The 26,376-nt window shown below is 49.0% G+C and overlaps 1 protein-coding gene across 1 annotated transcript in view; it reads left to right on the forward strand.

Annotated features, from left to right (window-relative positions):
* The first annotated feature begins 367 nt into the window (after positions 1 to 367).
* TG (thyroglobulin) overlaps positions 368 to 26,376 on the forward strand; it is a 242,927-nt gene continuing 216,918 nt past the window's right edge. The window contains exons 1-10 of the mRNA XM_070481642.1: positions 368 to 599; positions 1,762 to 1,965; positions 2,563 to 2,722; positions 11,139 to 11,245; positions 11,745 to 11,888; positions 12,088 to 12,273; positions 15,481 to 16,581; positions 17,017 to 17,604; positions 22,420 to 22,659; positions 26,178 to 26,315. Of these exons, the coding sequence (XP_070337743.1) occupies positions 446 to 599; positions 1,762 to 1,965; positions 2,563 to 2,722; positions 11,139 to 11,245; positions 11,745 to 11,888; positions 12,088 to 12,273; positions 15,481 to 16,581; positions 17,017 to 17,604; positions 22,420 to 22,659; positions 26,178 to 26,315 (3,022 nt within the window). The 5' untranslated portion in view covers positions 368 to 445. The remainder of the gene's footprint in view (positions 600 to 1,761; positions 1,966 to 2,562; positions 2,723 to 11,138; positions 11,246 to 11,744; positions 11,889 to 12,087; positions 12,274 to 15,480; positions 16,582 to 17,016; positions 17,605 to 22,419; positions 22,660 to 26,177; positions 26,316 to 26,376) is intronic.

Genomic DNA, 26,376 nt, shown 5'->3' on the forward strand with positions numbered 1-26,376 from the left:
GAGGCTTTGCCGATGCTGTTCTCTCTACCTGGAACACCTTTACCTTCTTATGCCCCTGGTGTAACACCTGATCATCTCCCTGGCCTCAGTTTACCCGTTACTTCCCCTGGGAAACCCCAGGAGTGTGCTTCCCTATGTCACCCATACCGAGCCCCTGTCTCTGCCACCCTGACCTCCTGAGGAGTCCCCTGCCCCTGGGCCGTGTTAGGAGGGCTTGGCCTTTACCCTCGGCAGCCGCGAGGTGGCAGAAGCGTCGCCCGGTGGGGCGGGCGTTTGCCCCAGGGCTGCAGACTGGAGGTGGACAGTGAGTGGCAGGGGTAGGGGCTGCAGCAGGGTTAGTGCTCCTCCTTTCCCACGTCCCCTGGCCCTCTCCACGCCAGTCTCACCTTAGTTGGAGCGAATTAAAACTCGGAAGGATGGAGAGGAAGAGGGGAGGTGACCAGGGATGTGGCTTCGGGAGCCGATAATAGCGTCCGCGTGCTGTGTCTTTCCCGCCCTCAGGACCGTCCAGTGCGGGGACGGCGGCCGCGCCTGCTGGTGTGTGGGTGCCGACGGCCTGGAGGTGCCCGGCAGCAGGCAGCCTGGGCGGCCGGCAGCGTGTAAGTGGGAAAGGGGTCCTGGGTGGGAAGGGGGCCGAAGGGAGGAGGGACCCGCCAGGACAACTCACATCCTGCATCAGCGTTGGGCTGGGGTGTGTGACAGGCCAGGCTCCCTCTGGGCTGCTGGTTCTTTCTCTTCGAATTAGGATCACAGTCACGGCAGTGAGGCCCTGTTTCCTCCGGGACTGCTGGGAAAGTCAAACAGGACAATCGAGTCATTTCCTGAGCAAAAAGCTACTGGGTCCGTCCCTCTCACCATGTCGGGCATGGTGCCTGGTGCTAGGAGTCACGGGGAACAGCCATCGAAGGCTCCGCCACCAGAAGGCGGCCACGTCCACTCAGCGTTCTGTCCCCTGAGGGTTTTTAAAATTTCAGACTCCGGTGAAAACTTTCCTGTTCAAATTGTTATTCTGACGAGTAGTCAAAGCAACACGGTCTCCATTTAAAACATGTCATAGTTAAGCCTAAAACAAAGGCCAGTTTAAGCTGGTCACCTTAAAATGGGGAAATTGGGTCTGGAGTCAGTGCACTCCTGTAAGGGAGAAAAGCTCTGTTCGGGGAGCTGGTTTCTCGTGGCGGGCATGGCAGGCTCGGGGAGCAGGCTGGCTCCCACCCGCCCCCGGCTGAATGAGCTGTCTGTAGGATCCGCCTCGCAGGGTGTGAGGATTTAAAACACATGTAGAGCAGCGGGCACACAGTGGGTATGCCACAGGGGCAGTCACTGTCAATGTCACTCATCCTCATGCCCCCGGGGAAGGCAGTTGTATTTCAGTTCTGCAGATAAGGCAAGTGAGGCCCAGAGTGGTACAGCAACTTCCCCCAGGCTACACAGCGAGGGACTGGGGAAATTTGGATTCAAATGAGGTCTGTTCGTGGCCAGCCTGTGCTCCACGCACACCTCACCTCTGCAGTGCCAGGGTTCTGGGGTGGCTGGGTGACTGATTAGGATGCTGGAGGGAATCCTGGGGCAGAGTTGGACAATCGGAGTGCTGGTCCTGAGCCGGCCCCCACCTCCCTGAGCGCCCCTGGGCTGGTTTGGTTCCCTCTCAGCCGTGGGAAGGGCCACCTTCTCCCCTCCGGGGAGGGAGTGGGAGTTCTGCCGGGTGAGGCCCCTAAGGTGGTCCCAGAAGCTCTGCCCTGACGCTTCTTTTGGTGCCCTTAGGTCTGTCGTTCTGCCAGCTGCAGAGGCAGCGGATCTTACTCGATGGCCACGTTAACAGCTCAGCCACATCCTACCTCCCCCAGTGTGAGGATTCGGGGGACTATGCGCCCGTGCAGTGTGACATTCGGGGGATGCAGTGCTGGTGTGTGGACGCGGACGGGATGGAAGTGTACGGGACCCGCCAGCTGGGGAGGCCGACCAGGTGTAAGTCTCGGGGACGCCAGCACCCCGACAGGAGGTGCCCCACCCTAACCAAACCTTTGTCGGGGCTCCGTGACAGAAGGCAGAGGACCTGGCCCTCAGTACAGAAAACTTTGGTTTTTTTTTTTTAATTAATTTATTTTTTGGGGGGGAAGATTAGCCCTGAGCTAACGTCTGCTGCCAATCCTCTTTTCACTGAGGAAGACTGGCCCTGAGCTAATGTCCATGTCCACCTTCCTCTACTTTATATGTGGGACGCCTGCCGTGTCCGCACCCAGGATCCGAACAGGCAAACTCTGGGCCACTGAAGTGCGAACTTAATGGCTGTGCCACTGGGCTGGCCCCCAGAAAGCTTTTAAGGAAGCTTTTACGACTTCTAACATTTCCACTCAGTGGACCATCGGTATTCGCCAGTGGATCATTAGAAGCATCAATAGAATATGCACCCAACGAGGTTTTCAAGCTCCCTGTACAGACCTTGGTCCCCATTTGGGTCTCTAACTGTCACGTGTGTAGTCTGAATAGATGCTTCTAGACTGCAGAAGCACATGCACCGAGTGGGACATAACAGTGTAACATGTTTTCCTCGGAAACGTTTAGGTCCAAGGAGCTGTGAGATAAGGAACCGCCGACTTCTCCACGGGGTGGGAGAGAAGTCGCCTCCGCAGTGTTCTCCCGATGGAGAGTTTCTGCCTGTCCAGTGCAAGTTTGTCAACACCACGGACATGATGATTTTCGACCTGGTCCATAGCTACAACAGGTAAGGGGGGCGGCCTCTGGGGCGTACCCGTCGCTGGACCATCCCTTCCCGTCTCCTGCCAACACGCTTGCTCACATCCAGGCGGATGCTGTGGTGCGTGATACACGCAGTCTGGTGGGAATGAGGGAGGCCTCGCTTTCGTGTCCCGCCAGTGCACATCAGAAGGGCCACAGCATTTTTAACAAAGCAAGCTGGCAGCGGCTACTCAAACTAAAAATACGTGAGCCCTCTGGCCCAGCCAGCCCGTGGAAATAAAACCGCCAGAAAGCAAAGACATCTGTACTAAGATGTCTACTGGGTCATTTTTCATCATAGCAGAAAATTGGGAACAAAGTGACTGATCAACCCAAGGTGGGTGGCTCTATAAATATTTATGCAGCTGTTAAATAGGATGCATCAGACTATGCCAGTGGGCTAGGAGAGGATTCCACAGCGTATTATGATAATATAAGATAGAAAATACAAATAATATACTATGATTTAATTTTTAGAAAACAAGCAAAAAAGATCCTTTGATACGCATGTGTGATTATATGACCATGCTTGTGTCTGTATAGAGCTAGGTGAGCGCAGAGAATAATATGAATAAACACATACCGGGTGGTTGTCACGGCTGCCTGGAGAGTCAGGGCTGCTGTGGGGGAGGCGAGAGGGGAGAAGGAAATTGGCAGAAAAGGAAAAAGGACGGCACTGTAAAAAGCGGGGATGTGATCATCTTTATGCATTTCTGTAAGTTGTGTGTATGTATGCCCTTCCAGGTAAGTTTAACTTAAAGATTTAAATGACAAATATAAAGAGGGAGATGCATCATGGATCTTGGCCCAAATAATCAGGGAGCTTCTGGTTATTCAAGACGGTGACTTCGTAATTGTAAAGGGCTGCACAGACTCAGATATAGTTGAAACAAATAAGTACGAATATTAGGCTGAGAATACTGATTGAGAGAAATTCTCTTGCAGAACCTGAGCCTTTATGTGGCTGGCTTCCAGACAACCAGTTTCTTCCCCTGTGGGAGAGGGAGTTCTCATGGGCTGTGTCAGGAAGGGTCACGGACTAGCAGCCTGTGAACAGGAACAGTTCCCTAGACAGAGCTTTTTGGAGCTGCACTATATTTTTAAAACTGGGGGGTTTTAAGTTGAACTCTGACATTACCGTTTGCGTGGGTAGAAATAGTTGAACATCAGCAATTTCATATGTTCCACCTAATACCAAAAATTCCAAATTCCTGATTTTAACAAGGGTCGGGGGCTGTGTGCATTCTCCCACGACACCAAGAAGCTGCCCTCGCACTGTCCTTTGTGGACAAAGTGCACACTTTCCAGTGCTCCTGGCCCCTCCATGTCCTGTTGCCATCCTCCTGCCTGGTTCATGCATCTGCATCACCTGTCTGGCCCCATAACATTTGCCTTTGTGACCGTCATTCTGACTCTGCCACTGCTTGCTTGGCCAAGTGACCTGGTCACTTATCTTCTCTGGGCCTCAATGTCTCCATCTGTAAAATGGAGACAACGCCCTGCTCATTAGGTCGTGGTGAAGATCTGATGAGCCCTCGTCTAGGAAACCACTGCGAAAATTGTAAATTATTATGCCTCTGGAGGGAGTCCTCATGCATCACGCAGCCTTAGCAAATGTAGGTTAGATTCCCCCCGCCCCCGCCCCCAGGGTCTAGAGAATGACTGCCTGTGAGCACATAAGAATCTCCAAACAGCCTGATTTACTGATGTTCATTGATGCCAAGCAGTGTGTGCTCAGTTCAAGTTCAACTGAACTGTATACAGGGAATTTGACATCCTTTTATCGCCTTTAATATTTATAAAAATAGGTAATTATGATCTTTATCATGTAACGGAGGAATCTGAAACACAGGTTAAGGAATTCACTTTTGGAAGCACAATTAGTGGGTGCTAGAGCTGTCTGGCTCCTTTTATTAATCCCAACAACCTCGATTCATCTCTGTTCCCCCATGGTGCCTAGCACAGAAACTTGCACACAGTAGGCCTAAGATCAATGCATACTGAATAGGCGAGTGCATCAAAGAACTTCTTTGCCAGAGCCAGCTTGAGGCACAATTCACAGCTCCGTCCACAAGAGGGCAGTCGAGTTAAATGAACGAGTTCAGGACTAAGCATCCATTGTTTAAGAGAGACAAAAAAATTTACTCCTGAAATGGGATCCTTTCTTTTTTGTAAGCAAGCATGTCTCGAGGTGAATTCTAATTTCGGAAGGTCATGGGAAGGGTCAGGTGGTTGGTTACTGGAAGCCCGTACATATTCAGGAATTTTCTGATAAGCAGACCTGGGCAGCGCCAGGCCCAGGGACTCCACTGGGCAAAGTGGAAGGAGCATGGAAGCCACGTGGAGAGTCTAGACTTGGCACCGAGGGTTGCAGATAAAATACAAGATGGTCAGTTACATTTGAATTTCAGATGAGCAGGGAATAGTTATTTAGTCTCCAATATTGCATCAAGAATTTTAAGCCTGGGCTTAAAATTGAGTTGAGTATATCTCAATAACCACTGGACTTGGGTTTCTAAAAGGATGGACTGCGGTCAGGGAAGAGCAGAGTGGCTGCTGGGAGACGACTCCACAAGTTTGGAGGCTGCTGGACTGGTCCAGGTGAGGGCTGATTTTGACTTGGACTAGAGCAGGTGATGCAGAGGACCATGGAGAGATGGGGCACGGTCGGGGAAATATTCACTAGGCCGAATCCACGGAACTTGGTGAAGGCATAGATATGGAAGCTGAAGGAGAGGAAGAATCAAGGATGACTCCGAGGTCTGGTTTCTAGAGGGATAGTAGACGATGAGTTTGGAAAGAAAAAAGTCACAAATTTGATTTTGAAATATTGAATCCGAGGCATTTCTTTGGGGAACTCAATTGGAGAAGTGGCGTAAGGCAGTTGGCTTACTCCCATGGGGCACAAGGAGTCTGGAAGCCTGAGGGCAGCTCTTTGCCAACCTGTTGCGGGTTCTTAATGTGCTGGGTGACGATTTGCACTTGAACTTGGCCATAGCATTTCCCCAATGGAAGCAGGTCTTTTTGCCTCTTGAGGAAGGTCACTGCTGACTATACCTATTGGGCTGGTGACTTAAAAAAAAAAACATGATGGGGTGTAAGCTTTGCTAGTTTCTTCTGACTCTTCTCCCATCTTCCATATTGTCCTTCCCCACCCACCCGCTAGGGAAGATATTCTGGCTAAGCAGATTCTAGGCAAAGGTACCTTAAGAGCTGATGTCGTTACCCAGGCCTTAGGGACCCAAGGTGAAATTCAGTTGATTGGTTTCTTTATCAGCCCTTGTCCTTAGTGACTAAGCTCACTCAAGCTTCCTTAGCAACCTGTCTCACCTCAAATGCCTTGGCAACCCGGGCTCTCCAGATAATCCAGTGAGAAGGGTTGGATGCATCTTAATATGCGGCAAAGAGGCATCGTTAACTGAATATGTGAGCGACCATGGGGAGCAACCCTCATAGACTAGTCATCCAATTGCCCTCCCAGAGATGTCTGTGGGGGCCTGCTGTGCACCAGGCTCTGTGCTCTGCCACAGCTCCTGCTTTAAGGAACTCTCCTCCCGCAAAGGAGAGAATTCAATAAACTGCTAATTGATTAATTGATGGTTAGGTTTCTGGAGGGACTGCCTGTGGGAGGAGCTGGGAATCTGACTGAGGAGGGGGCGTTGGCTACCCGGGGGCCCAGAGGCAAGAACCCTGCTCTGCATGTGAACAGGACCAGCAAGTCCCGCAGGAACTGACATTTTCTATCTGCCGAGCCTGCTGTGTGATTTCTCTGACTCTAGGTTGGCCACAATCTGAGCATAAACTCAGAAATGCCATCATTTCTCCCTCTGCTGCAATTTTCTTTCTTGAGTGCTCTTCTAGGATCATCCTGAGATTTCGCTTTTTGTTCAACGAAAGGGAAGCATCCTTTTCCAGTGGATGAAATCCATATTATTTTCGGGTTTTAAAATTTGGTGTTGATTTTCTCTTCCTCCTTTCTTCCAATATTCCCAGAACAGGATAGAAGTGGAAAATAGAGGAAATCATGAGGAAGGCAAAATAAGCATAGAAAATAAGAATAAAACAAGGCGAAGATTGGTGCACACCATTCCTTCTCTGAAGTTACCTTATAACAGACATGAGGGGCTGCACACTGTTTCCTGTCACCAGAGAAAGAGGAACTAGTCTAAGATATTCTGTTTCCACCAGGTAAAAATAAACCAGTTTCTCAGAGGAATACGATTTTTCTTCTATTGAGGATGGAAAGAACTGTGTTCCTTGGATCCTCATTAAGGGGATAATGTCATATGCTATAGGGTACTGTATGACTTGACAACAAGACCATGGATTTCCTAAGCCCAGTGCCTATAAAGGAGCAGGGGGCACGGCGTTTTCAGGAATGGCGTCTCAGTGATTGAGATGCTTGGGTCCCAGCATTCTCCATGGGGCTTGTGCCTCCCTCTGTGACTGCCAGCCTCTTGGCTTTCCCTTCTGCCCACCCTGTGGTCTCTGTCTCTCATCTTGAAGCTGGAAGCACGTTAATGATCCCAGACATGGTCTCCATTCCTCCATTCTCCCCTCGTCAGATCCATCGTTCTCAGCTTTAGGATCCCACTCAAGACTCACTTCCTTTGAGGACATTCTTTGGCCACATGCAGGCTCCAAACCCGGCTGGCCCCATGTGAGGATGGAGCCAGAGCTGCCTGCCTCTCGTTAAGACTGTAGGTTCAGTTTCAGTGGTTTGGCTTTTCTTCTCCTCAAAGCCCCCCGGTCCATAGTTGTGTTTTCTAGTGGTGAGTGCCTCATGTTGTGCTGTGTGAGATACTGTCTTAGCATGGCCTGATGAGCGGTGCCATGTCCGTGCCAAGGATCCAAACCAGTGAAACCCCAGGCTGCTGAAGCGGAGCTCGCAGACTTACCACTCAGCCATGGGGCTGGCCCCAGTGGTTTGGCTTTTCTTGGGGTGACAGAGAAGGGTTGGGAATCTAATAAGAAGAAGGTTGGAAGCACGGCTGAGGCCCCCTTACCCTGGCTGACAGCAAAGCGCCAATGACAGTAGCAGACATGGCAGCTAAACCAGGTGAGTGCTAATTATTACGCTGGGGGAGGAGTCCGAAATTCATAGATAGTGATACCGTCTCAGAGATCAGCCACAAGAATCAGATTGTATCAGATCGGACTGTGGGAACAAAGGAAATCGGGGGAGATTCAGAGCTTGAATTTACTGTCGATCACAGGGTGGGAACCTAACGACCGACCGTGGTCTATTTAAGTGGTGGCCTCCCCACCCGGCCAGCTGATAGTGTTGACGGAGCATTGGCAGTGGACTCAGGATACCTGGCTCCTGGTCTTGGCTGGGTGATCTTGAACTGGTCAATTTACCACTCTGAATCCCAGTTTTCTTATTTGCGAATGGAGCTTTTTAAAGGTTGTTGTGAGGATTAAATGAGATAAAAATATGGAGAGTGCTTGGTGCAGTGTCCGATTGTTCGATATATGTCACCGATTATTGTTTTTATTAGTAGTAGTGAATAGAGATAATTATATGTGGCTAGGCCAGGAATGAAATTCTGATATGTCTGGCCCCAGGCCCTTAGCACTGCATACAGATTGACAAGGAGAGACTAGAGATGACAGTGCAGGGTGTCTGCCAGAGATGAGCAGAGGACAGCCTGAGAGAGACCAGGTGGCAGTAGCGGGCCTCCAGGTGGTCTTCCTGGGAGGATGGGAGGACTCTCCCTCCGGCTGAAGCCACGGCGATCTCCATTAGGCAAGAAGTTGTGTATTGAGAGTGAGGTCCATGCAAAAAGCCCAGGGAGGCCCAGGTACTGGGCAGCTTATAAGATCAGAAACCCAGAGAGAAGGACTCTGGCCCTAAAGTGGTGGGATGAAGATGGCGCAGAGATCCTGCTGGTTGCGTTGGCCCTGGGATGGGGCACTGAGGTGGAACTTTAAGTTGAATCAGCAGAACATGGGACTAGAATGTCTTAAACTTCCCGTGCCTCGTGCTGGAATGGGTTTCAGAACCTCAGGGAAGCCAGGTGACCCGTCGGTGCGTGCATTCAACATGTGTGTCTTCAACATCTATGAGATGCCAGGAAAAGCGAGGTGGTGGGCATACAGAGAGGAGTGTCAGGACAGAACAGAGTCATGTGCCTTTGAAGATATGGGACAGGGACCAGGTACAGCCCAGTACACACTGAGTAACACCATTGGGAGACATCAATATCATGCTGGGTAAGACCTAGATTTGAACCCTAGCTCCTACCACGATTTCAAGATGGTGGCCAACATACCTCACCTTCTTAACCTCTAAAATGCAGATGGAAAAATACCACCTGCCTTGTGGGCGTGTTAAGTGGATTAAACAAGTCAATGTACGTTAAACATTTTGCAGATTGTCTTATACAAAGTAGTGCTCAATAAATGGAAGTGATTATTATACGATTATTAGCACTTTTTGAATTGAATTATCCCAGGTCCCAGTGAATGAACTTTTATTATATATCTCCAATCAGGGGCAACTGGGCAAAGTGAGTTTTTAGTTTCTGTTATGCATAACTCACTTACTAGAATGTTCTTTTTTATTTAGCTCACAAACACACAATAAGAGATCAGCAACATGGAAAAAACCCGTAGTTCTATAGTGCTTTCATAGGTTTTGTTTTGCATATTCATTTCCATTCAAATTAACTAACTTGTTGCCCCCTACCCCATGTTCGGGCTCTGAGCAGTTCCTGCACAATATATTGCCTTCCCGTACTGGTTCATTTACATAGTCATAATTGTAGGTGTGTGTACAGGCCATTTTGTATTCTAACCTTTTTTTTAAAAAAAATTATTTTATTAAGGTCATCTTGCTTTATAACATTGTGTAAATTTCAAGCGTACATTATTATATTTGAGCATCTGTATGGACTGCCTTGTGTTCACCACCAATAGTCTAGTTTCCGTCTGTCACCATACATATGTGCCCTTTACCCCTTTTGCCCTCCCCCAACCCTCTTCCCCTCTGATAACTACTAGTCTGTTCTCCTTATCCATGTGAAATCATATGGTGTTTGTCTTTCTCCCTCTGACTTATTTTGCTCAGCGTAATACCCTCAAGGTCCATCCATGTTGTTGCAAACAGCATGATTTTGTCTTTTTTCTGGCTGAGTAGTATTCCATTGCACATACGTACCACATCTTCTTTGTCCATTCATCCATTGAGGGTTGGCGAGTGCTTGGGTTGCTTCCAAGTCTTGGCTATTGTGAATAATGCTGCGGTGAACACAGGGGTGCATGTGTCTTTTTGAATTAGTGTTTTCATGTTCTTTGGATAAATACCCAGAAGCAGAATAGCTGGATCATACGGTATTTCTATTTTTAATCTTTTGAGAAATCTCTATCCTTCTAACCTTTTTATTTCATGTTATGCATGCACCCATTTAAGGGATTTACTACAATTTACTTCTTAATTTTCCTATCCTTGGACATTAAGATCATTTTCAGTCTTTTGCTTGGATAGATTACATAGAAACAGACCTGTCTGTGCAGAGAGCTGCTGCTCCTGCTAACTGATGGTTTGGGGATGTATTTCCAGACACAGGTAGAAGCACATTATGCTTGGTTCTCATGCTGTAGCTGTATAGGGCATAAAAACAAATCTCTCCATCTCGTATAAAGAGGAAAAATTCCTCTGTGGTTGCTAAATCATTGCACACGGAAAGAACTCCTTCACGTGGCTTTACATTGCCTACGCTCCATCTTACGTCCAGGATGGGGAACCCGGCCAATTAGCTGCTTACAGGAATTGCCAGGGGGGACACGACTGAGGCAAACTTGTCCTCCACTTGTGGAAAGGCGTGCCTAGCCCTTGTGAGTGACGCCAGACTGATTTTGTGTTTTTTTGACGCCGGGACTGGGACATGTCCATCTTAAGAATTTCCTCCGCTGGAATCTGGCTGCTTTTCAAGCTCTTGAAAAGTTGTAAAGTGCTCTGAAGTCGTTTGATCTCCCAGAATGAGATCATGTACGGTGTACCATATGTCTGTAAAGCAAACTTGGCCTTGAGTCTCTCGTTCTGTTCTGGTAAAGCAACTAGTTCCCGCGATGTTCGTTACGTGCTTTCCGTCCGATCCTATGGGACACCTGCTTGGGGACAAACTGGTCCAATGCCACGAGAGAGGAAAACAGTTCCTTAGTAGATGACAGCTAAGCACGGCTTTATTTGAACATGTCCAGCCTCGCTCTGGCCAGGTAAAACCAATTTAGAAAAGACGTACATTGACTGCAGGGAGCATGGAGTGGATAGCATGAGATCGAAAATCAGAGAGTCCTTTTCCCCAGATGAGACAAGGCCACGTTTAGTTATTTCCACAGGAAAAGCTGGGGGTGACTTGCCTTTTATGACACGGCGACCGTGCCTCATTCTCTCTTAGGTTTCCAGATGCGTTTGTGACCTTCAGTGCCTTCCGGAGCAGGTTCCCCGAGGTGTCTGGGTATTGTCACTGCGCTGACAGTCAAGGGCGCGAACTGGCTGAGACAGGTGAGCACACCTCAGGCAACCTGAGAGGAGGGAGTGGCAGTCACAGGTCCGAGAGCCTAAAGAGCGTTACCTGTGAAGCAGAAAGAGCAGTGACTACCGCTCTCCTGCCAGGCGGCATGGGTATGGAAGAGGGTGTGGTTAGCAAGCTTTGAGTCTGGGGTACCTCGAGCACAGCTGCTGCTGGCCCACATGGTGCCTTTGTGCACGCTGGAAAAAGGCACCCCCTCCGGGCAGATGCAGCTCTGAGCTTGGCAAGTGGAACAGGGACTGGATTGCAGTCTCCTCTCACTCTCTCCTCAGTGCTCCTTTGTGCTGTGGACAACCTACACAACCATACACAGTGGCCCTGACTTGGGAAACCATTCAAGTCTTTGGTTCAAACTCAATGGCAATGATGCCAGTGAAGGCTCTGGCTCTCTTAATATGTGTTTGCATGGCCAGGTCAGGACGTTCTTTCTGAATGAACGCCTCCCTTGAAATGCTTGCTGTCCTTGCTCAGGTTTGGAGCTGTTGCTTGATGAAATTTACGACACCATTTTTGCTGGCCTGGACCTTCCTTCCACCTTCTCTGAGACCACCCTGTACCGGATACTGCAGAGACGCTTCCTAGCAGTTCAACTGGTCATCTCCGGCAGATTCCGATGTAAGTAGGAAGCCGACAACAGATGTGCATGTTTCTGCCAGGAGCAAGCCACTTGGGTTTTAAAGGGGCTGCGGTCTCCATGGCGGTTCCACCAAAGTGGGTTCAGGGACTTTAAATATTTTAACAGCCAACAGAATGCGTGCTGTGAATGCATCAAGCGTTGTTGACACCCTGTCTTTGCTGCGTGGATTTCTCCTAGGCCCCACGAAATGTGAAGTGGAGCGGTTTACAGCAAGCAGCTTCGGTCACCCCTATGTCCCCAGCTGCCACCGAAATGGGGACTACCAGGCAGTGCAGTGCCAGAGGGAAGGGCCGTGCTGGTGTGCCGATGCCCAGGGAAAGGAGATCTACGGGACTCGGCGGCAAGGGGAGCGGCCATCTTGCGGTGGGTTTCCGCTCCAGGGCTTTTTCTTTGGGCCTCATCAGGTCACGTTACTTTAACTGTTTCTCCAGACCAACCATGCCAGAACCATTAATTCCCCTGCGTCCTGAGTGTGCCCCACCGGCGCTTCAGGTTCCACAGGGTGGAAAGCTTGTTTGTGGTCGTTGACTTCCAACATGGTTCTCATCCTGTGTCAGACATCGTCTGTAGCAGGAGAAGCAAAATTATAAGGACATAAATAATAGGCATTGATATGCTGATGGACACTGAGTCTGCAAGAAAGATAGAGAAAAACACGGTTGGAGGATGGTTAGCGTGGTGTTTTGAGCTTTAAGACTGAAGGGAAGGCAGGGGTAAGACAATGAAGTCTTTGAGATCATACAAAGGCTTGGGGGCGTCATCCTGGAGGTCAGGAGCAGACGTTGAGGGGTATTAAGCTGGAGGGTGCCATAACAACTGTTGTGTATAAGAAAGATCGACCAGGCATTTTGTAGGAGAGATTGAAAGGAGTGTTAGACTACAGGCAGTGGGGCCAATTTGAAGGTCATTGCAATGTCCTAGAGAGGGATGAGGGGACTAAATCTGTTTCCTGGGGCTGCCATAACAAATTACTACCAACTGAATGCTTAGAACAACAGAAATGTATTCTCTCACGGTTCTGGAGGGTAGAAGTCCAAAATCGAGGTGTCGGCAGGGCCGTGTTCCCACTGAAGCCTCCAGCGGAGGATCCTTCCTTGTCCCTTCCTAGCTTGTGGTAGTTGCTGACAGTCTCTGGCATTCCTTGGCTTGTGGCAGCGTAAGTCCAAACGCTGCCTGTGTCGTCACATGGCTGTCTTCCCTCTGTGTCTGCCTCTGTGTCTCTTCTCCTCTCCTTATGACACCAGTTACAGAGGATTAAGAGCCCACTCTACTCTGGGATGACTTCATCTTAACTCCTTCCATCTACAATGACCCTATTTTCAAATAAAGTCACTTTCTTAGGTTCCAGGTAGGATAAGAGTTTTGGGGAGACACTATTCAATGCAGTATGGGGACCAATACGAAAGGAGAAGCAGAGGGCTGAGGAGAAGAGTGTGGCTTGAGAGATGTCGCTGGGCATTCCAAGAAGACTCCATTCCATCGTACCAGTAAGACTGCAGGAGGATAGAAGAGGGCGGGGGAGGAATCCAGGGGCACTCACGGGCTTCCCACTCAGCGAACTGGATGGACTCAGCCAGATCTGAAACCGTGAAGAGAGAGTGCAGGTCTTTTTATGGCCTCAAAACAGGTATGTATTCATTCAATTCCTATTAAATCATTTCTCCAGCTCAACATTTTGAGTACTCCGCGTGGTGTTTGGTAGCACGCTCCCTGCCAGGTTGTAGGTAGAGGATAGATAGAGGACATAGAAAAAGAAAATTTTGAAGATCTGCCTTGAAAATATTTACAATTATATTTTATTAAAACCTGGAGTATATAGTGCCCTCCGATTTCCAGGTGGAAGTGGTCTTCTAAATTAAAACCAAGAGTGCACCCAGTGCATGGGTCATATAGTTTTATTTTCTCTCTCTGGCCTATCAGTCCTATTTCCGTGGAAACAAACGCCACATGGAACCAATATCTGAATTTTTTTGCCTTGGAAACACTTCATAACAAATGAATGGAAGGGATATGCTCTTAATTTGGAAAAAGAACAAGCAGAGCCATGAACTTGGTTTCTTGCATACCTTCCTGTAACATCCATTAGAGGAAGCCATGGCCTCGTTGACGGATGTGTTCTGTGTTTGAGGTTGCCAGTCTTTTTGTCCTTTCTCTCTGACCACATGTTCCAGTTCTTTCTCTGTTGCCTGGTTACAGAAGGAAATTGGCTGACTTCCTTTTTGGCATCCATGTGAACCAAGGGGAAAGAATTATTTTAAAACTTTGGTGGGGGGGAGGTGGTTGAAAACCTGCAAGATTTATGGTTTTATGGAGAAAAGTGGAGCTTTCTTACTTCCACCTATGTGGCTGAGACACTTGGAATTTGAATTTAAAAATTTCTCAGTGTGATTACAGTCACTGCAGGGTATTCAGAGAGAATGATCTGACCATGCGTGGAGTTGACTGAGTCAATCACTGTTTAATTAGTAATTTCAAGGAAACGTCAAGAAGCCTAGAAGGATGTGCTAAGTGTGTTTGCCAAGTGGGCATCATCGTATTATATTATAGGAAATCAGATTTCCTAGAATATATTAAAATATTAAATATTGCAACATAGGAAAATATTTCTTATTATGGGAAATACTAATAGCATTGAAGTGTGGTTCTTATCCTCAAAGAGATTATAAACGCCTTAGCCTAGACGAGGCTACCCACAAGGAGGAAGGAGGCAGCCTCATGAAGAGCATATAATGAAGCATTAAAGCCCGCTAAGAAGTCCAACAAGAGATGCTGGAAAACAACGTTTCATTAGAAACAAATAGGAATTTGTTGATTTATTAGTTTCCTAGGACTGCCGTAACAAATTACCGCAAACTGGCTGGCTTAAAGCAACAGAAATGTATTCTCTCATAGCTCTGGAGGCAGAAGTTTGAAATCAAGGTGTGGGCAGGGCCGCACTCCCTCAGATGGCTCCAGGAAAGAGTCCTTCCTTGGCCCTTCCTTGCTTTCAGTGGTTGCTGGCATTCCTTGGCTTACAGATGCAGGACTCCAGTCTCTGCATCTATCTTCACGTGGCCTTCTTCTGTGTGTGTGTCTCTCTGTGTCTTCATATGACCTTCTTATAAGGACACCAGTCATTGGATTTAGGGCCCACCCTGATTAGTTAAGACTGATTATATCTGCAAAGACCCTATTTCCAAATAAAGTCACATTCTGAGGATCCGAGTGGATGCGAACATTGGGTGGAGGAGGCGGGGTGGACCCCATTCACCCCACCAAAGTCGGTGCGTGTATGTGGTCAGGTTTTCAGAAAGTAAGCTGGCGTCTGTGAGCCTTGCCTTCCAAGGGGGTCACCCTCTAGTAAAAGCTGGGAGAGGCAGTTAACGTCAACCGAAAAACTTATTCCCCAAAATGGCCGCCACAGCTCTGCTCAGAGGGAAAATAAAAGATAAAGGGTAAAGGGAAGAAAGAGGTACAAAATGTAGGTGTCCTTGATTGAATTTCTTGACATCTTCCTACCAGAAAGATCTGAAGGGTTGTCTCAGGATTACTTGGGATGTTGACACCATTTCTCCCGTTTGCTCTGTGCAGCTGAAGACCAGTCTTGTACCTCAGAGAGGCGCCAGGCCCTGTCCAGACTCCACTTCGGGCCCTCGGGCTACTTCAGCCGGCACAGCTTGTTCCTGGCTCCTGAGAAAAGACAGGTGTCTCAGCGAGTAGCCAGATTGGCCACATCCTGCCCACCCTTGATCAAGGAGCTCTTTGTGGATTCTGGGATTCTCCAACCAATGGTAGAAGGGCTGGATAAACAGTTTTCTGCCTCAGAAAGTCTCCTCAAAGAAGCCATCAGAGTGATTTTTCCCTCCCGAGAGCTGGCTCGTCTTGCCCTTCAGTTTACCACCAACCCAAAGCGGCTCCAGCAAAACCTCTTCGGAGGGAAATTTTTGGTGAATGCTGGCCAGTTTAACTTGTCTGGAGCCCTTGGCACAAGAGGCACGTTTAACTTCAGTCAATTTTTCCAGCAATTTGGTCTCCCAGGCTTCCAGAACAGAGGGCCACCAGCAGATCGAGCCGAGCCTCTCTCCCTGGGATTGGATTCAAGTCCTGCCACAGAATCTCCTGAAGCCTCTAAGAAGGGTGTTGCTATGAATAAGCCAGTTGTGGGCAGCTTTGGCTTTGAAATCAACTTGCAAGAGAACCTAAATGCCCTGAAATTCCTTGTTTCTCTTCTGGAGCTTCCAGAATTCCTTCTCTTCTTACAGCAGGCTATTTCTGTGCCGGAAGACATAGCGAGGGATTTAGGTGATGTGATGGAACTGGTGCTCAGCTCCCAGGACTGTGAGCAGACCCCTGGCGGCCTTTTTGTCCCATCATGCACTGCAGAAGGAAGCTATGAGGATGTCCAGTGCTTTGCTGGAGAATGCTGGTGTGTGGATTCCCGGGGCAAAGAGCTTCCCGGCTTGAGGGTTAGAGGTGGACGATCCAGGTGCCCTACGAAGTGTGAAAAGCAAAGGGCTCGCATGCAAAGCCTGTCGGGTAGCCAGCCCGCTGGGTCCAGCCTGCTTGTCCCTTCTTGTACCAGCGAGGGGCATTTCCTACCTGTCCAGTGTTTTAGCTCAGAGTGCTACTGTGTTGACGCTGAGGGTCAGCCTATTCCTGGAACTCGAAGCCTACCTGGAGAGCCCAAGCAATGTAAGTCTGTTAAGTAGTCAATCTACAGCCTCTGATTCTCTTTGGGGCCCTGACACAATGCATTATAGATAAAAGAATTTGGTCACAGCTAAAACCCAAACTTCTGTTAATGGCAAAATTCACTGGTTAATTAAAAACTGACCAGAAAAGTTTTGATAATGTTAACCATTCTAATGAGTGAATAGGGAGATTTATTTGACCTTAAGGAATTGCCACATACCTTTCTGCCGTGCTGACAACAGCTGGTCCCCACAGTGCCGATTTAGTGATGGGGATGCTCTCTGTCTAGAAGTTGTTTACAAATTTAAGGTTGATGGGATGTCTATGGCTGTATAAGGCTTTAGATGGAGTTTGGACAATAAAGGGTTTCCACCTTGGTCTTTCCAGCTTATGGAACTTCTTAACCTGACACACCTGTGCTTTGTTCCTTCCCAGGCCCCACGCCCTGTCAGTTACAGGCCGAGCAAGCCTTCCTTGGGGCAGTGCGGGCCCTGGTCTCTAATTCCGGCACACTGCCCACCCTCTCCAGCATCTACATTCCACAGTGCAGTGCCAATGGGCAGTGGAGACACGTGCAGTGTGACGGGCCCCCTGAGCAGGCCTTCGAGTGGTATGAACGATGGCGGGCTCAGAACAATGGGGGCCAGGAGCTGTCTCCTGCCCAACTGCTAATGAAGATCATGGGCTATAGAGAAGCAGCTTCCAGAAGCTTCCGTCTCTTCATTCAAAGCCTATATGAGGCTGGCCAACAAAGCATCTTCCCAGGGCTGGCAAAATACTCTTCTCTCCAAGATGTCCCACTGGCAGTGCTGGAAGGGAACCTGACCCAGGCTGGAGATAACATCCTCCTGGAGCCCTACCTCTTTTGGCAGATCCTAAATGGCCAGCTCAGCCGATACCCAGGGCCCTACTCAGACTTTAGCATTCCTTTGGCACATTTCGACCTTCGGAGCTGCTGGTGTGTGGATGAGGCTGGTCAAGAACTGGAAGGAACCCGGGCTGAACCAAACAAGGTCCCAGCATGTGAGTTAAATGATGTGAAGAAGTGAATCTGTGCTTTTTCAAAAAGAATGTCTGGTGGGAGGGCATTGGGTATCAAAGCTGGCATCGAGTTTAGATATGGCCAGGCACATCCCTTCGGTGTATGGTTGAAGACAGCAAATGTGTTAGTCAGCTTGGGCCGCTGTGACATAATACCCTAGATTGGCTGGTTTAACCAATAGACACTTATTTCTCATAGTTTTGGAGGAGGAAGTCCAAGATCAAGGTGCTGGAAGATTCGGTTCTTGGCGAGAGCCCTCTTCCTGGCTGGCAGATGGGCACCTTCTCACTGTGTGTTCACATGGCAGAGAGAGGGAGTTCTGGTCTCTTCATCTTTTTATAAAGACACTAATCCCACCGCGAGGACCCCACCCTCAGGACCTCATTGAAACCTAACCACCTCCCAAAGTTCCCACTTCCACATCCCATCACATGGGGGACTAGGGCTTCCACACATACATTTTAGGGGAACACAATCATTCGGTCCATAATGCCAAGGCTCAGAGAAGGGACGTGATTTCCCCACATCTACACAGTCATGTGCTGCACAATGACGTTTCGGTCAATGACAGACGGCATCTATGACGGTGGTCTCATAAGAGTAGTACCATGAAGCCTGGGTGTGTCGTAGGCTGTACCATGTAGGTTTGTGTAAGCACACTCTACGATGTTTGCACGATGACAAAATTGCCTACGACATATTTGTCAGAACGTATCCATGTCATTATGTGACACAGACTATATTTAAATCATTGCCTCAAATTTTAACTGGATGCCTTCTCTGTGAAATGCTCTATCTCAGGCCCACTGAAGGCTATACAATGCATGTGACCTGGCCCTTGCCCTCTGTGGCTAAGGCTTTAGTCATCTCTCATGAGTTAGGTGCACCCTCTGATTAACGGACGCACATTATGATGGTCTTGCTACTTACAAGGACACCACTAGGTGCTTGGGGCCTCAGGAAGTGCTTCTGCCTTCCAAGTACCTTGAATTTACTTGAGGGGCTTTGATCAAAGGACTAACTGGAGAGCTGCCGAAGGAAGTCTGTACATTCAGCTTTGTGGCAGGTGGACTTCAAAGAGAGCTGCAGGGGTGAGGCATAAACAGAAAGGGGCTGACTCTGTGTCTCCAATCAAAATGCTTTATCGCCAAGCAGCCAGACCAGCAGTTGGAAACAACACACAGGCAGATTCAACACTGTTATCAAACCAGAATCTTTCCAACCATAATATTACAGGTAATATTATGGCTGCTCGAGTCCAGCGAAATCTTCGCTTCATTCTTTGTAATGTTCAACATGGTCCAGACCTTTTAGGAAAATGTTAAAATTACTCAGACTATTTTGACATTGGCCAAAGTTGAGGCTTTGCTTTAGCAGCAAGCAGGTTTTTAGAGTGTTGGACGATAGGAACATGCGATGAGAACAGTAATGCCCTGGGCAGTTTGAACAACCTGGACACCCCACTACCAGCATTCTCCCTTAAAACGTCAAGTTCTAGCAATAGGTGGACCCTCAAAGTCACCATATAAATGTCAACATGACTGTTATATAAGAAGTCTTATTCGTTTTTGGAGATTTTCTATACTAATGGTCGGGTCTCCTACATGGGGGTGTTCCTATAATTTTAGATGCTTTAATATTGAATTTGGTCCTCTTTGGAACCAATTTTCGGGGTCTGAGTTGCCGATACCAAAAGTGCTTGGTAACTGTAGTAGCTGGTATTATTCTCCTTGGCCTGAATGTCAGACAAAGCATTAGCACTAGGCTTAGGATACACTGGCTTTTCCCCTGAGAAACAAGAGGCTGTGTAGAGCAGACGATCCGGGCATACAAGGTAATCCACTGGGAAGCAAGTATCAGAACTTCCATCTACAGCTAGTGTTTTCTCTCTTCCTTTTAAATTTCTGGTTTTTTTGCAATTAAGTGCTCACAGCAGAAACATTTGAGAAAATAGTACCTAGCATATTATTATAGTGGTACATGTGCGTGCTTTATAAATAAAGAAATACACATATTTTGGGGGTACATGCTCAAACTCTTTATTTATTTTTTTAACATTGGCCGTGAGCTAACATCTGTTGCCAATCTTCCTCTTTTTTTTTTCTCCCCAAAACCCCAGTACATAGTTGTCTATCCTAGTTGTAAGTCCTTCTGGTTCTTCTATGTGGGACGCCGCCACAGCATGGCCTGATGAGCAGTGCGTAGGTCCATGCCCAGGATCCAAACTGGTGAACCCCTGGCCACCGAAGCCGACCATGTAAACTTAACCACTACACCGCCAGGCTGGCCCCCTCAGACTCTTTTGTTGATAGGGGTATGTTATCTAAAGGTTTGGTGACCATTGGTTCAGAGCTTTGATCCTCAAATTGTGGTCCAGCAGCATCAGTCTTACCTTGGGGAGTTGTCAGAAATTCAGAATCTCGGACCCCACCTACTGAATCTGCATGTCCGCAAGGTCTCAGGTGGGTCTAATGGCCCCCAAAGCTCGAGAAGGACTGGCCTAGAAGACAGAGCGCCAGTTGGCTTGAATCCTGGGTCCATCACCTGCTACTCTGGGAGCTGGAGGAACGGAACTCCTCCCAGTCTTAGTTTCATCTGTAAAATCTGAGTTACGGCAAGTGACTACCTCAAATGGGTTGTTGTGAGAATTGTAAGAGATAATAGATATAAAGTGCCAGGCCTGGCATACAGAAAGTAATTAATAAATAACTAGAGTAATACAATTGATAGATGTAATGAAAGGACCAGTGACTTCCCACACGTGTGCAGGGGTGATGACTCACGCCTCTGAGGGTGTGAGGTCAGATCCTGTCCATGTCCCTGTCTCTGGCCTGTTTGAAATTTTACTTTCTTCATTTAACGCACGTTTATGGACCACCTACTTTGTGCACTGTGCTGTTTGATGAGGAGACAGTCATGAGAAAGGTGTGGTATCTGTCCTTTAGGAGCACAGAGGCAGTGCGAGAAACAGACATGTCATCATGTAAATAATAAGCCAAGATGGTAGAACAGAATTATGAACACAGAAAATGCAATGGCACATGCCCAGAGAGAGGGGGCTGCTCACTGACTGGGGAACTGGGTAAAGATTTCCATGGTGTCAGCTTCTGGATCATGGGGATTCACACATGAGGGATGTGTGTCCAGCCAAAAGTGTGTGGCAGGCCCTTCCTGGCAGAGGAATTAGTACATGTCAAGTCAAGGAAGCTGTAAAAGTGTTGGGAATGGGGTGGCGAAAAGATCAATGCGGTAGGAAGGAAGGGGACTTAGGAGGGAATAATACAAGAAGAGGCTAATGGTGAATTGGGGTCAGATTTTAAAAGGGCCTAGGTGTCCAGTTACAGAATTCTCATTCTACTCTGGAAGAAATGGGGAGCAAGCAGAGACTTTTAAGTGTGAGTTTTTGCTTCAGGGATCCCAATTCCCTGGAATTGATAGAATGGAGTATTTGATCAAAAACATCCGCAGGAAGCAATAACGTCCCCACATCCCAGAAGTCAAGGGCTTCTGCTGATTCTATGGCCTCAAAAGAATCCACGGAACACATTCACTGCTGAGTTCACCATGTGATTAGTTGAAATCAATATGTCTAGGGGAGCTTTTGTTAGTAGCGACAAGTTCAAGGACAACATGCGCCAGACACTGTGCCAAGCACTTCAGCTGCAACACCTCGTAGAATAATTACAAAAACCCTGTGGGGTAGATGCCCTCATTATCCCCATTTCACATATCACGGGACTGAAGCTCAGAAGAGCTAAGCACGTTATCCAAAATCATGTAGCTAATAAGTGTTTGAGCTGGCATTTGACCCCAGAGATTTCTGAGAACATATTCTTTGCACCTTACAAAAAATAACTCTCTACTAACTAACCTACAAGGCCTCCCTTAAACTCTTGTTATCCATCCATCCATCCATTCATCCATCCGTCCATTCATCCATCCACCCATCCATCCATCCATCCATCTCTTCATCCATCCATCCATTCATCCATCCATCCATCTCTTCATCCATCCATCCATCCATCCATTTATCCATCCATCCATCCATCCATCCATCCATCCATCCGTCCGTCCGTCCGTCCGTCCATCCATCCATCCATCCATCCATCCATCCATCCATCCATCTATTCATCCACTCGTCCATCCATTCATCCATCCATTCATCCATCCATTCATTCATTCATCCATCCATCCATCCATCCATCCATCCATCCACCCATCCATCCATCCATCCACCCATCCATCCATCCACCCACCCGTCCATCCATTCATCCATCCATTCATCCATCCATCCACCCATCTATCCATCCACTCATCCATCCATCTGTCCATCCATCCATCCTTCCACCAGAGGCAGCTGGTCAAAATTGCTGGTTCCAGACTTGTACTGACTGGATTGGAGTTCTGAATCAACTACTTGCCAGCTAGGAGCTTGTTTAAGTTATATGACTTCTCCATGCCTCAGTTTCTCGTCTGTAACACACGGGTAAGAATAATATCTTATTGGGTTGTTGCATAGATTAATTAGATTGTTTGTTTAGATGTGCTGAGTACAATGCCTGACGTGGAGTAAACATTAGTTATTACAAAGCTTACATAGTAGGTCCTCCCTAAATGTTGAGTGAATGAAATTGTGGAGACAAAGCAGAAGGACCATTCCAGGTTGAGAAAAAAGCTGGGGTGAAGGAAACAGCTGAGGCAGAAGTGTGTGCATGTGTGTACATGTACACTTCAAAGGAGTCCAAGGGAGCCACGTGTTTTGGGGGGATCCATCAGTGATGTCTTTATTTCCCTAGGTCCTGGTTCTTGCGAGGAAGTGAAGCTTCGCGTCCTGAGGTTCATTAAAGAAACAGAGGAGATTGTCTTGGCTTCCAACAGTTCTCAGTTCCCTCTGGGAGAGAGTTTCCTGGTGGCCAAGGGAATCCGGCTGACCAGTGAGGAGCTCGCCCTTCCTCGGCTCTCCCCATCCTGGGAGACCATCTCAGAGAAGTTTCTGAGTGGGAACGATTATGTCATTCGTTTGGCAGCTCAGTCTAGTAAGTGTCATGCCCTTCCGATTTCTTCTTCCGTCTATTTGGGGAAGCAAGAGCTTGAGTTAGTTGCTCTTCAGTCATCCTCAGGGCTTTGCTGCCTTGGTTTCCCTGGGCCGTTGGGTTCCTGGGAAAGAAAAGGCCAAGTGGTTTTGTGATATCGGTCAAAGCTGGAATGATGCGTGCCTCTCCAAGATGCTCCCAAATCCTCCAGCAGAGCCACTGGGGGCAGGTCTGCACACATTGTCTTGCAGATGGTGCCTGCAGCGCATCATGATGCCAAGCATCTTGTTAAAATGGAAGGGGCCCCGGCCCCACATGCTCGTACTCCCCTCATGGATGTCCTGAAGCTTCCCTCCATTTCCCAGGACTCAGGAACACCCTGAAGCGGGGAGAAGAAAGGGACCCTCACTATAAAGGAAGTGCTTGGTTTCAGGCATCTTCCACCTGTGAGCTGTTTAATCCTGATGGTAACTCCGAAAAGCACGAATTTTTACCCATGTATGACTGAGGGATACTCTCAGAGAGCCCATGGTGCTCTAGCCCAGAATAACAGCTAAACATTACTTGAAACTTACCCCCACCAGGCACTGACTGTGCTAAGCAGATTACCAGATCTTTGCACTGAATCCTCCCAGGGTCCCACGAGAATGATGCTACAATCACCATCTGTGATTCCCTTCAAATGCGGAAACTGGAGTTGTCACATGCCCAAGTTCACCCAGTTAATAACTAGCAGAGCCTGGATGTGACGCTGGTGGTCTGGCCCCCCACTCTGTCCCCTGCCTAGCTGGTCCCTGGTGTGGCTGGGCTTGGAGCCTAGATCTGTCTCACCCCAGAGCCTCTGTTCTTTCTCTACCACCTGCAGCCTTCTTGGGCAGGAGGGTCCAAGGTCCCTCCCAATTCTCTCACTCACCCCACACCAACTTGGCAGGGACAAACGACTCATCTATCTCCTAGCATCCCCAAGTCCCCCACCCCCTGACAGATTATCTCAGCTGATCCCCTGTCTGGGTTCTCTGGGCTTGGGTCACAAAACAGCACAGCAGTGTTCCCCTGACAACATCTGTACCAAGACAAAGTCTGCCCTCTCTATGCCCTGAAGCTCCCTGCCCTTCCAGCCCTGTGATGGCTGCGGCCGCCTGGGCATCAGCTCTCATCGTCTTTGTTCTCCCAGCCCCACGGGAGACTCTCCCAAGGGCCAGTTCTGCTCTGGCCTCTCTCCCTCACCCGGCGTCTCTTTAGAGGACAGGGCCCCACGTCTTATTGATCTTTACATCCTGGGGCCTGGCACAGAGCCTGATGGATAGCGGGAGCCCAGTAAATGTTGGTCAACCATCCTTCTTGCTTCTTTCTTTCTCTTCCGTCTCCTACCCTCACCCCAGACCCAGGCACTTTTCTCTGTTCCTTAGAGTCTTGGAGACTTCTGCCTTTGGGAAGAAACCAGTTGTTTGTTTTAAATTTTGTGCATGGACAGGATTTGCTGAAATCAAAGAGAGGAGTAGGACAGATCAGGGGGTGCCCCTGCGGTTGTGACCACTTTGGTTTGGGAAGGAAATAGAGAGGAAGTGGGGAGAAAGCTCTTGGTGCCACGGAGATGTTTGTTGAACGGCACGGTGGCGTTTTCTCCAGAAGTCGAGCTGAGGAAGTTCCCCTCCACCTAGCCGAGGCTCTACTCCTACTTCTCTGAGGCTGTCGGGAAAAAGGAAGTGTCTTCAGAGAAGGAGTAGGGTTGCTCATTTTCCTCGGAATCCCTCAAGATGAGAAGAGGCGTCTCCCCTGTTGCAGAGAAAAGGAAGCTGTTCGTGTGGACCTCCAGGTCCTGGAGAGTTTAGGATCAAAGACCTAGGACAAAAAGAGATGGAGAGCCACAAAGCATCTTTGGCCAATAGAACGTGGGAGCAGTGTCCCAGGGCCTCAGGGGGGTGGGGAGGGCGCGGGAGTACAGGGAGACAGCTGAGCCTAGCCTGAGCTTGGTGCTTAAGCTCTTTGGATGAAAATATCACACTTACCCTGTTAGGTAAGTGTTAGACCCATTCACAAATGGGGAAACTTAGGCCCAGAGAGGCTGGGCAACTTGCTCATGATCACACAGTCAAGAGGTGCAGAGCCAGGATTCAGGCCGAGGCTTGTCAGACTCCTGAGCCCTGTCCCCTGCCCCAGGCCACTTCAAAGAGAGGCCTGGTCTCCTCAGACGGTCTGACTGGGGCTTGGTGGTGTGCTGACAACTGTGAGCTCTTCTCTCTGGGAGCCGTGAAGCCCATCTCTGAAAGGTGCTGAGTTTGGAGATCTGCTCCCATGGGAGGCAGGCCAAGGCACATCCGGATGCAGCCCTTCTCCTCTGGGATCCCTGTGGCTGTATCCCGCTGCCCACACCCCACTACACACACCAGCAGGAGTGGAGAGAAGATGGGAGGCGGGCCTTGAGAAAGGGCCTGGGAGACAGCTCATGGCCTCTGGAAGGAGGATGGTGCTGGGGGCACATCAGGCTGGGGAGGGGGTGCTGTGAGACCCGGACCAACTGGCCATACGTCCTGACCGCCACCCACCCTGCTTCCTCCCTTCCTCCCTTCCTCCTGCATGCATTTATTCTATTTTCTTTTTCACTCAACAAGTATTTCTTGAGTGCCTGCTGTGAGGCAGCTCTGCTCTAGGCACAGGGTCAGCATAAATCCTTGCACCCGAGGCCTTCAGTGCTAGTGTGGAAGAGACAAACCTAAATGGAATAAGTAAGTCCGGGCAGTAGTGCGCCAGTGGTGGAGAACGCCTGGAAGAAGCCGGGCAGGGCCGAGGGACCCCGAGCTGCGGACGGGGCCGTCCTCCTGAGCAGGGTGCCATCTATGAGTCACTTACCCTCCCTCGCTGAGCCTGTTTCCTCCCCTTGGGGGTAAAAATCCAGCCTTCATGGAGCTGCTGGGAAGATCAGATAAGACTCGGTGGGGAATGAAGTTTCGAGGCGGGTGAAGAACTAGATTGTAAGAGTTGGGCAGGGAGGCAAGAGGGCCGTGTACACACACTGACTTCCCGCGTCCGGCTCCAGGGCCTCCACTCCCGGCTGTGAGACTTAAGCCACTGGTGCCTCAGTTTCTCACCCATCAAATGGGACAACATCACTCCTCCTAGAGGGTCGTTGTGTGGAGTCACTTAGATAAAGCGTGGACTTGGATGGTGCCTGGCACACAGGAGGTGTTGAATGAATGCTGTCTATTGTGACTGTTGCCTCGTGTGCCTGGAGACAGCTCATTGACCTAATTGGCTTTCTTGTGAAAGTTACTGAAAGACAGCAACAAAGCTTCGTTCAAACGTCAGTCTATACTTCTATCTTTAAAGGACAGTCTGCTGAGTGCCTATATGCTTTTCAAGGATCCTCTGTCACTTTGCATGGACACGTTTGTCATGTAAATAAAAGGCCTCCTCCTGTTGGAACAGGGACCTGCTTGGTTGCTCTCAGTGACGAAGCTGGCCCTGCTGGGGCTCGTCCAGGTCGGGTGCTCACACCTCTACCCCCTCTCCCCCGACTCCAGCCTTCGACTTCTATCAGAGACGCCGCTTTGCCCTGGGGGACTCTGCACGGACATCTGCCCTTCTGCCGCCCGGCCCCTACGTGCCCCAGTGCGATGCGCTCGGAAGATGGGAGCCCGTGCAGTGCTACGCCCGGACTGGTGAGGGGGCATGGATGCCTTTGGGAGGCCGAGTGACTCCCCTGCTTTTCTCTTAGAGGAA

The sequence above is a fragment of the Equus asinus genome, chromosome 12 (genome assembly GCF_041296235.1).
Source record: "Equus asinus isolate D_3611 breed Donkey chromosome 12, EquAss-T2T_v2, whole genome shotgun sequence".
Classification (NCBI taxonomy): Eukaryota; Metazoa; Chordata; class Mammalia; order Perissodactyla; family Equidae; genus Equus; species Equus asinus.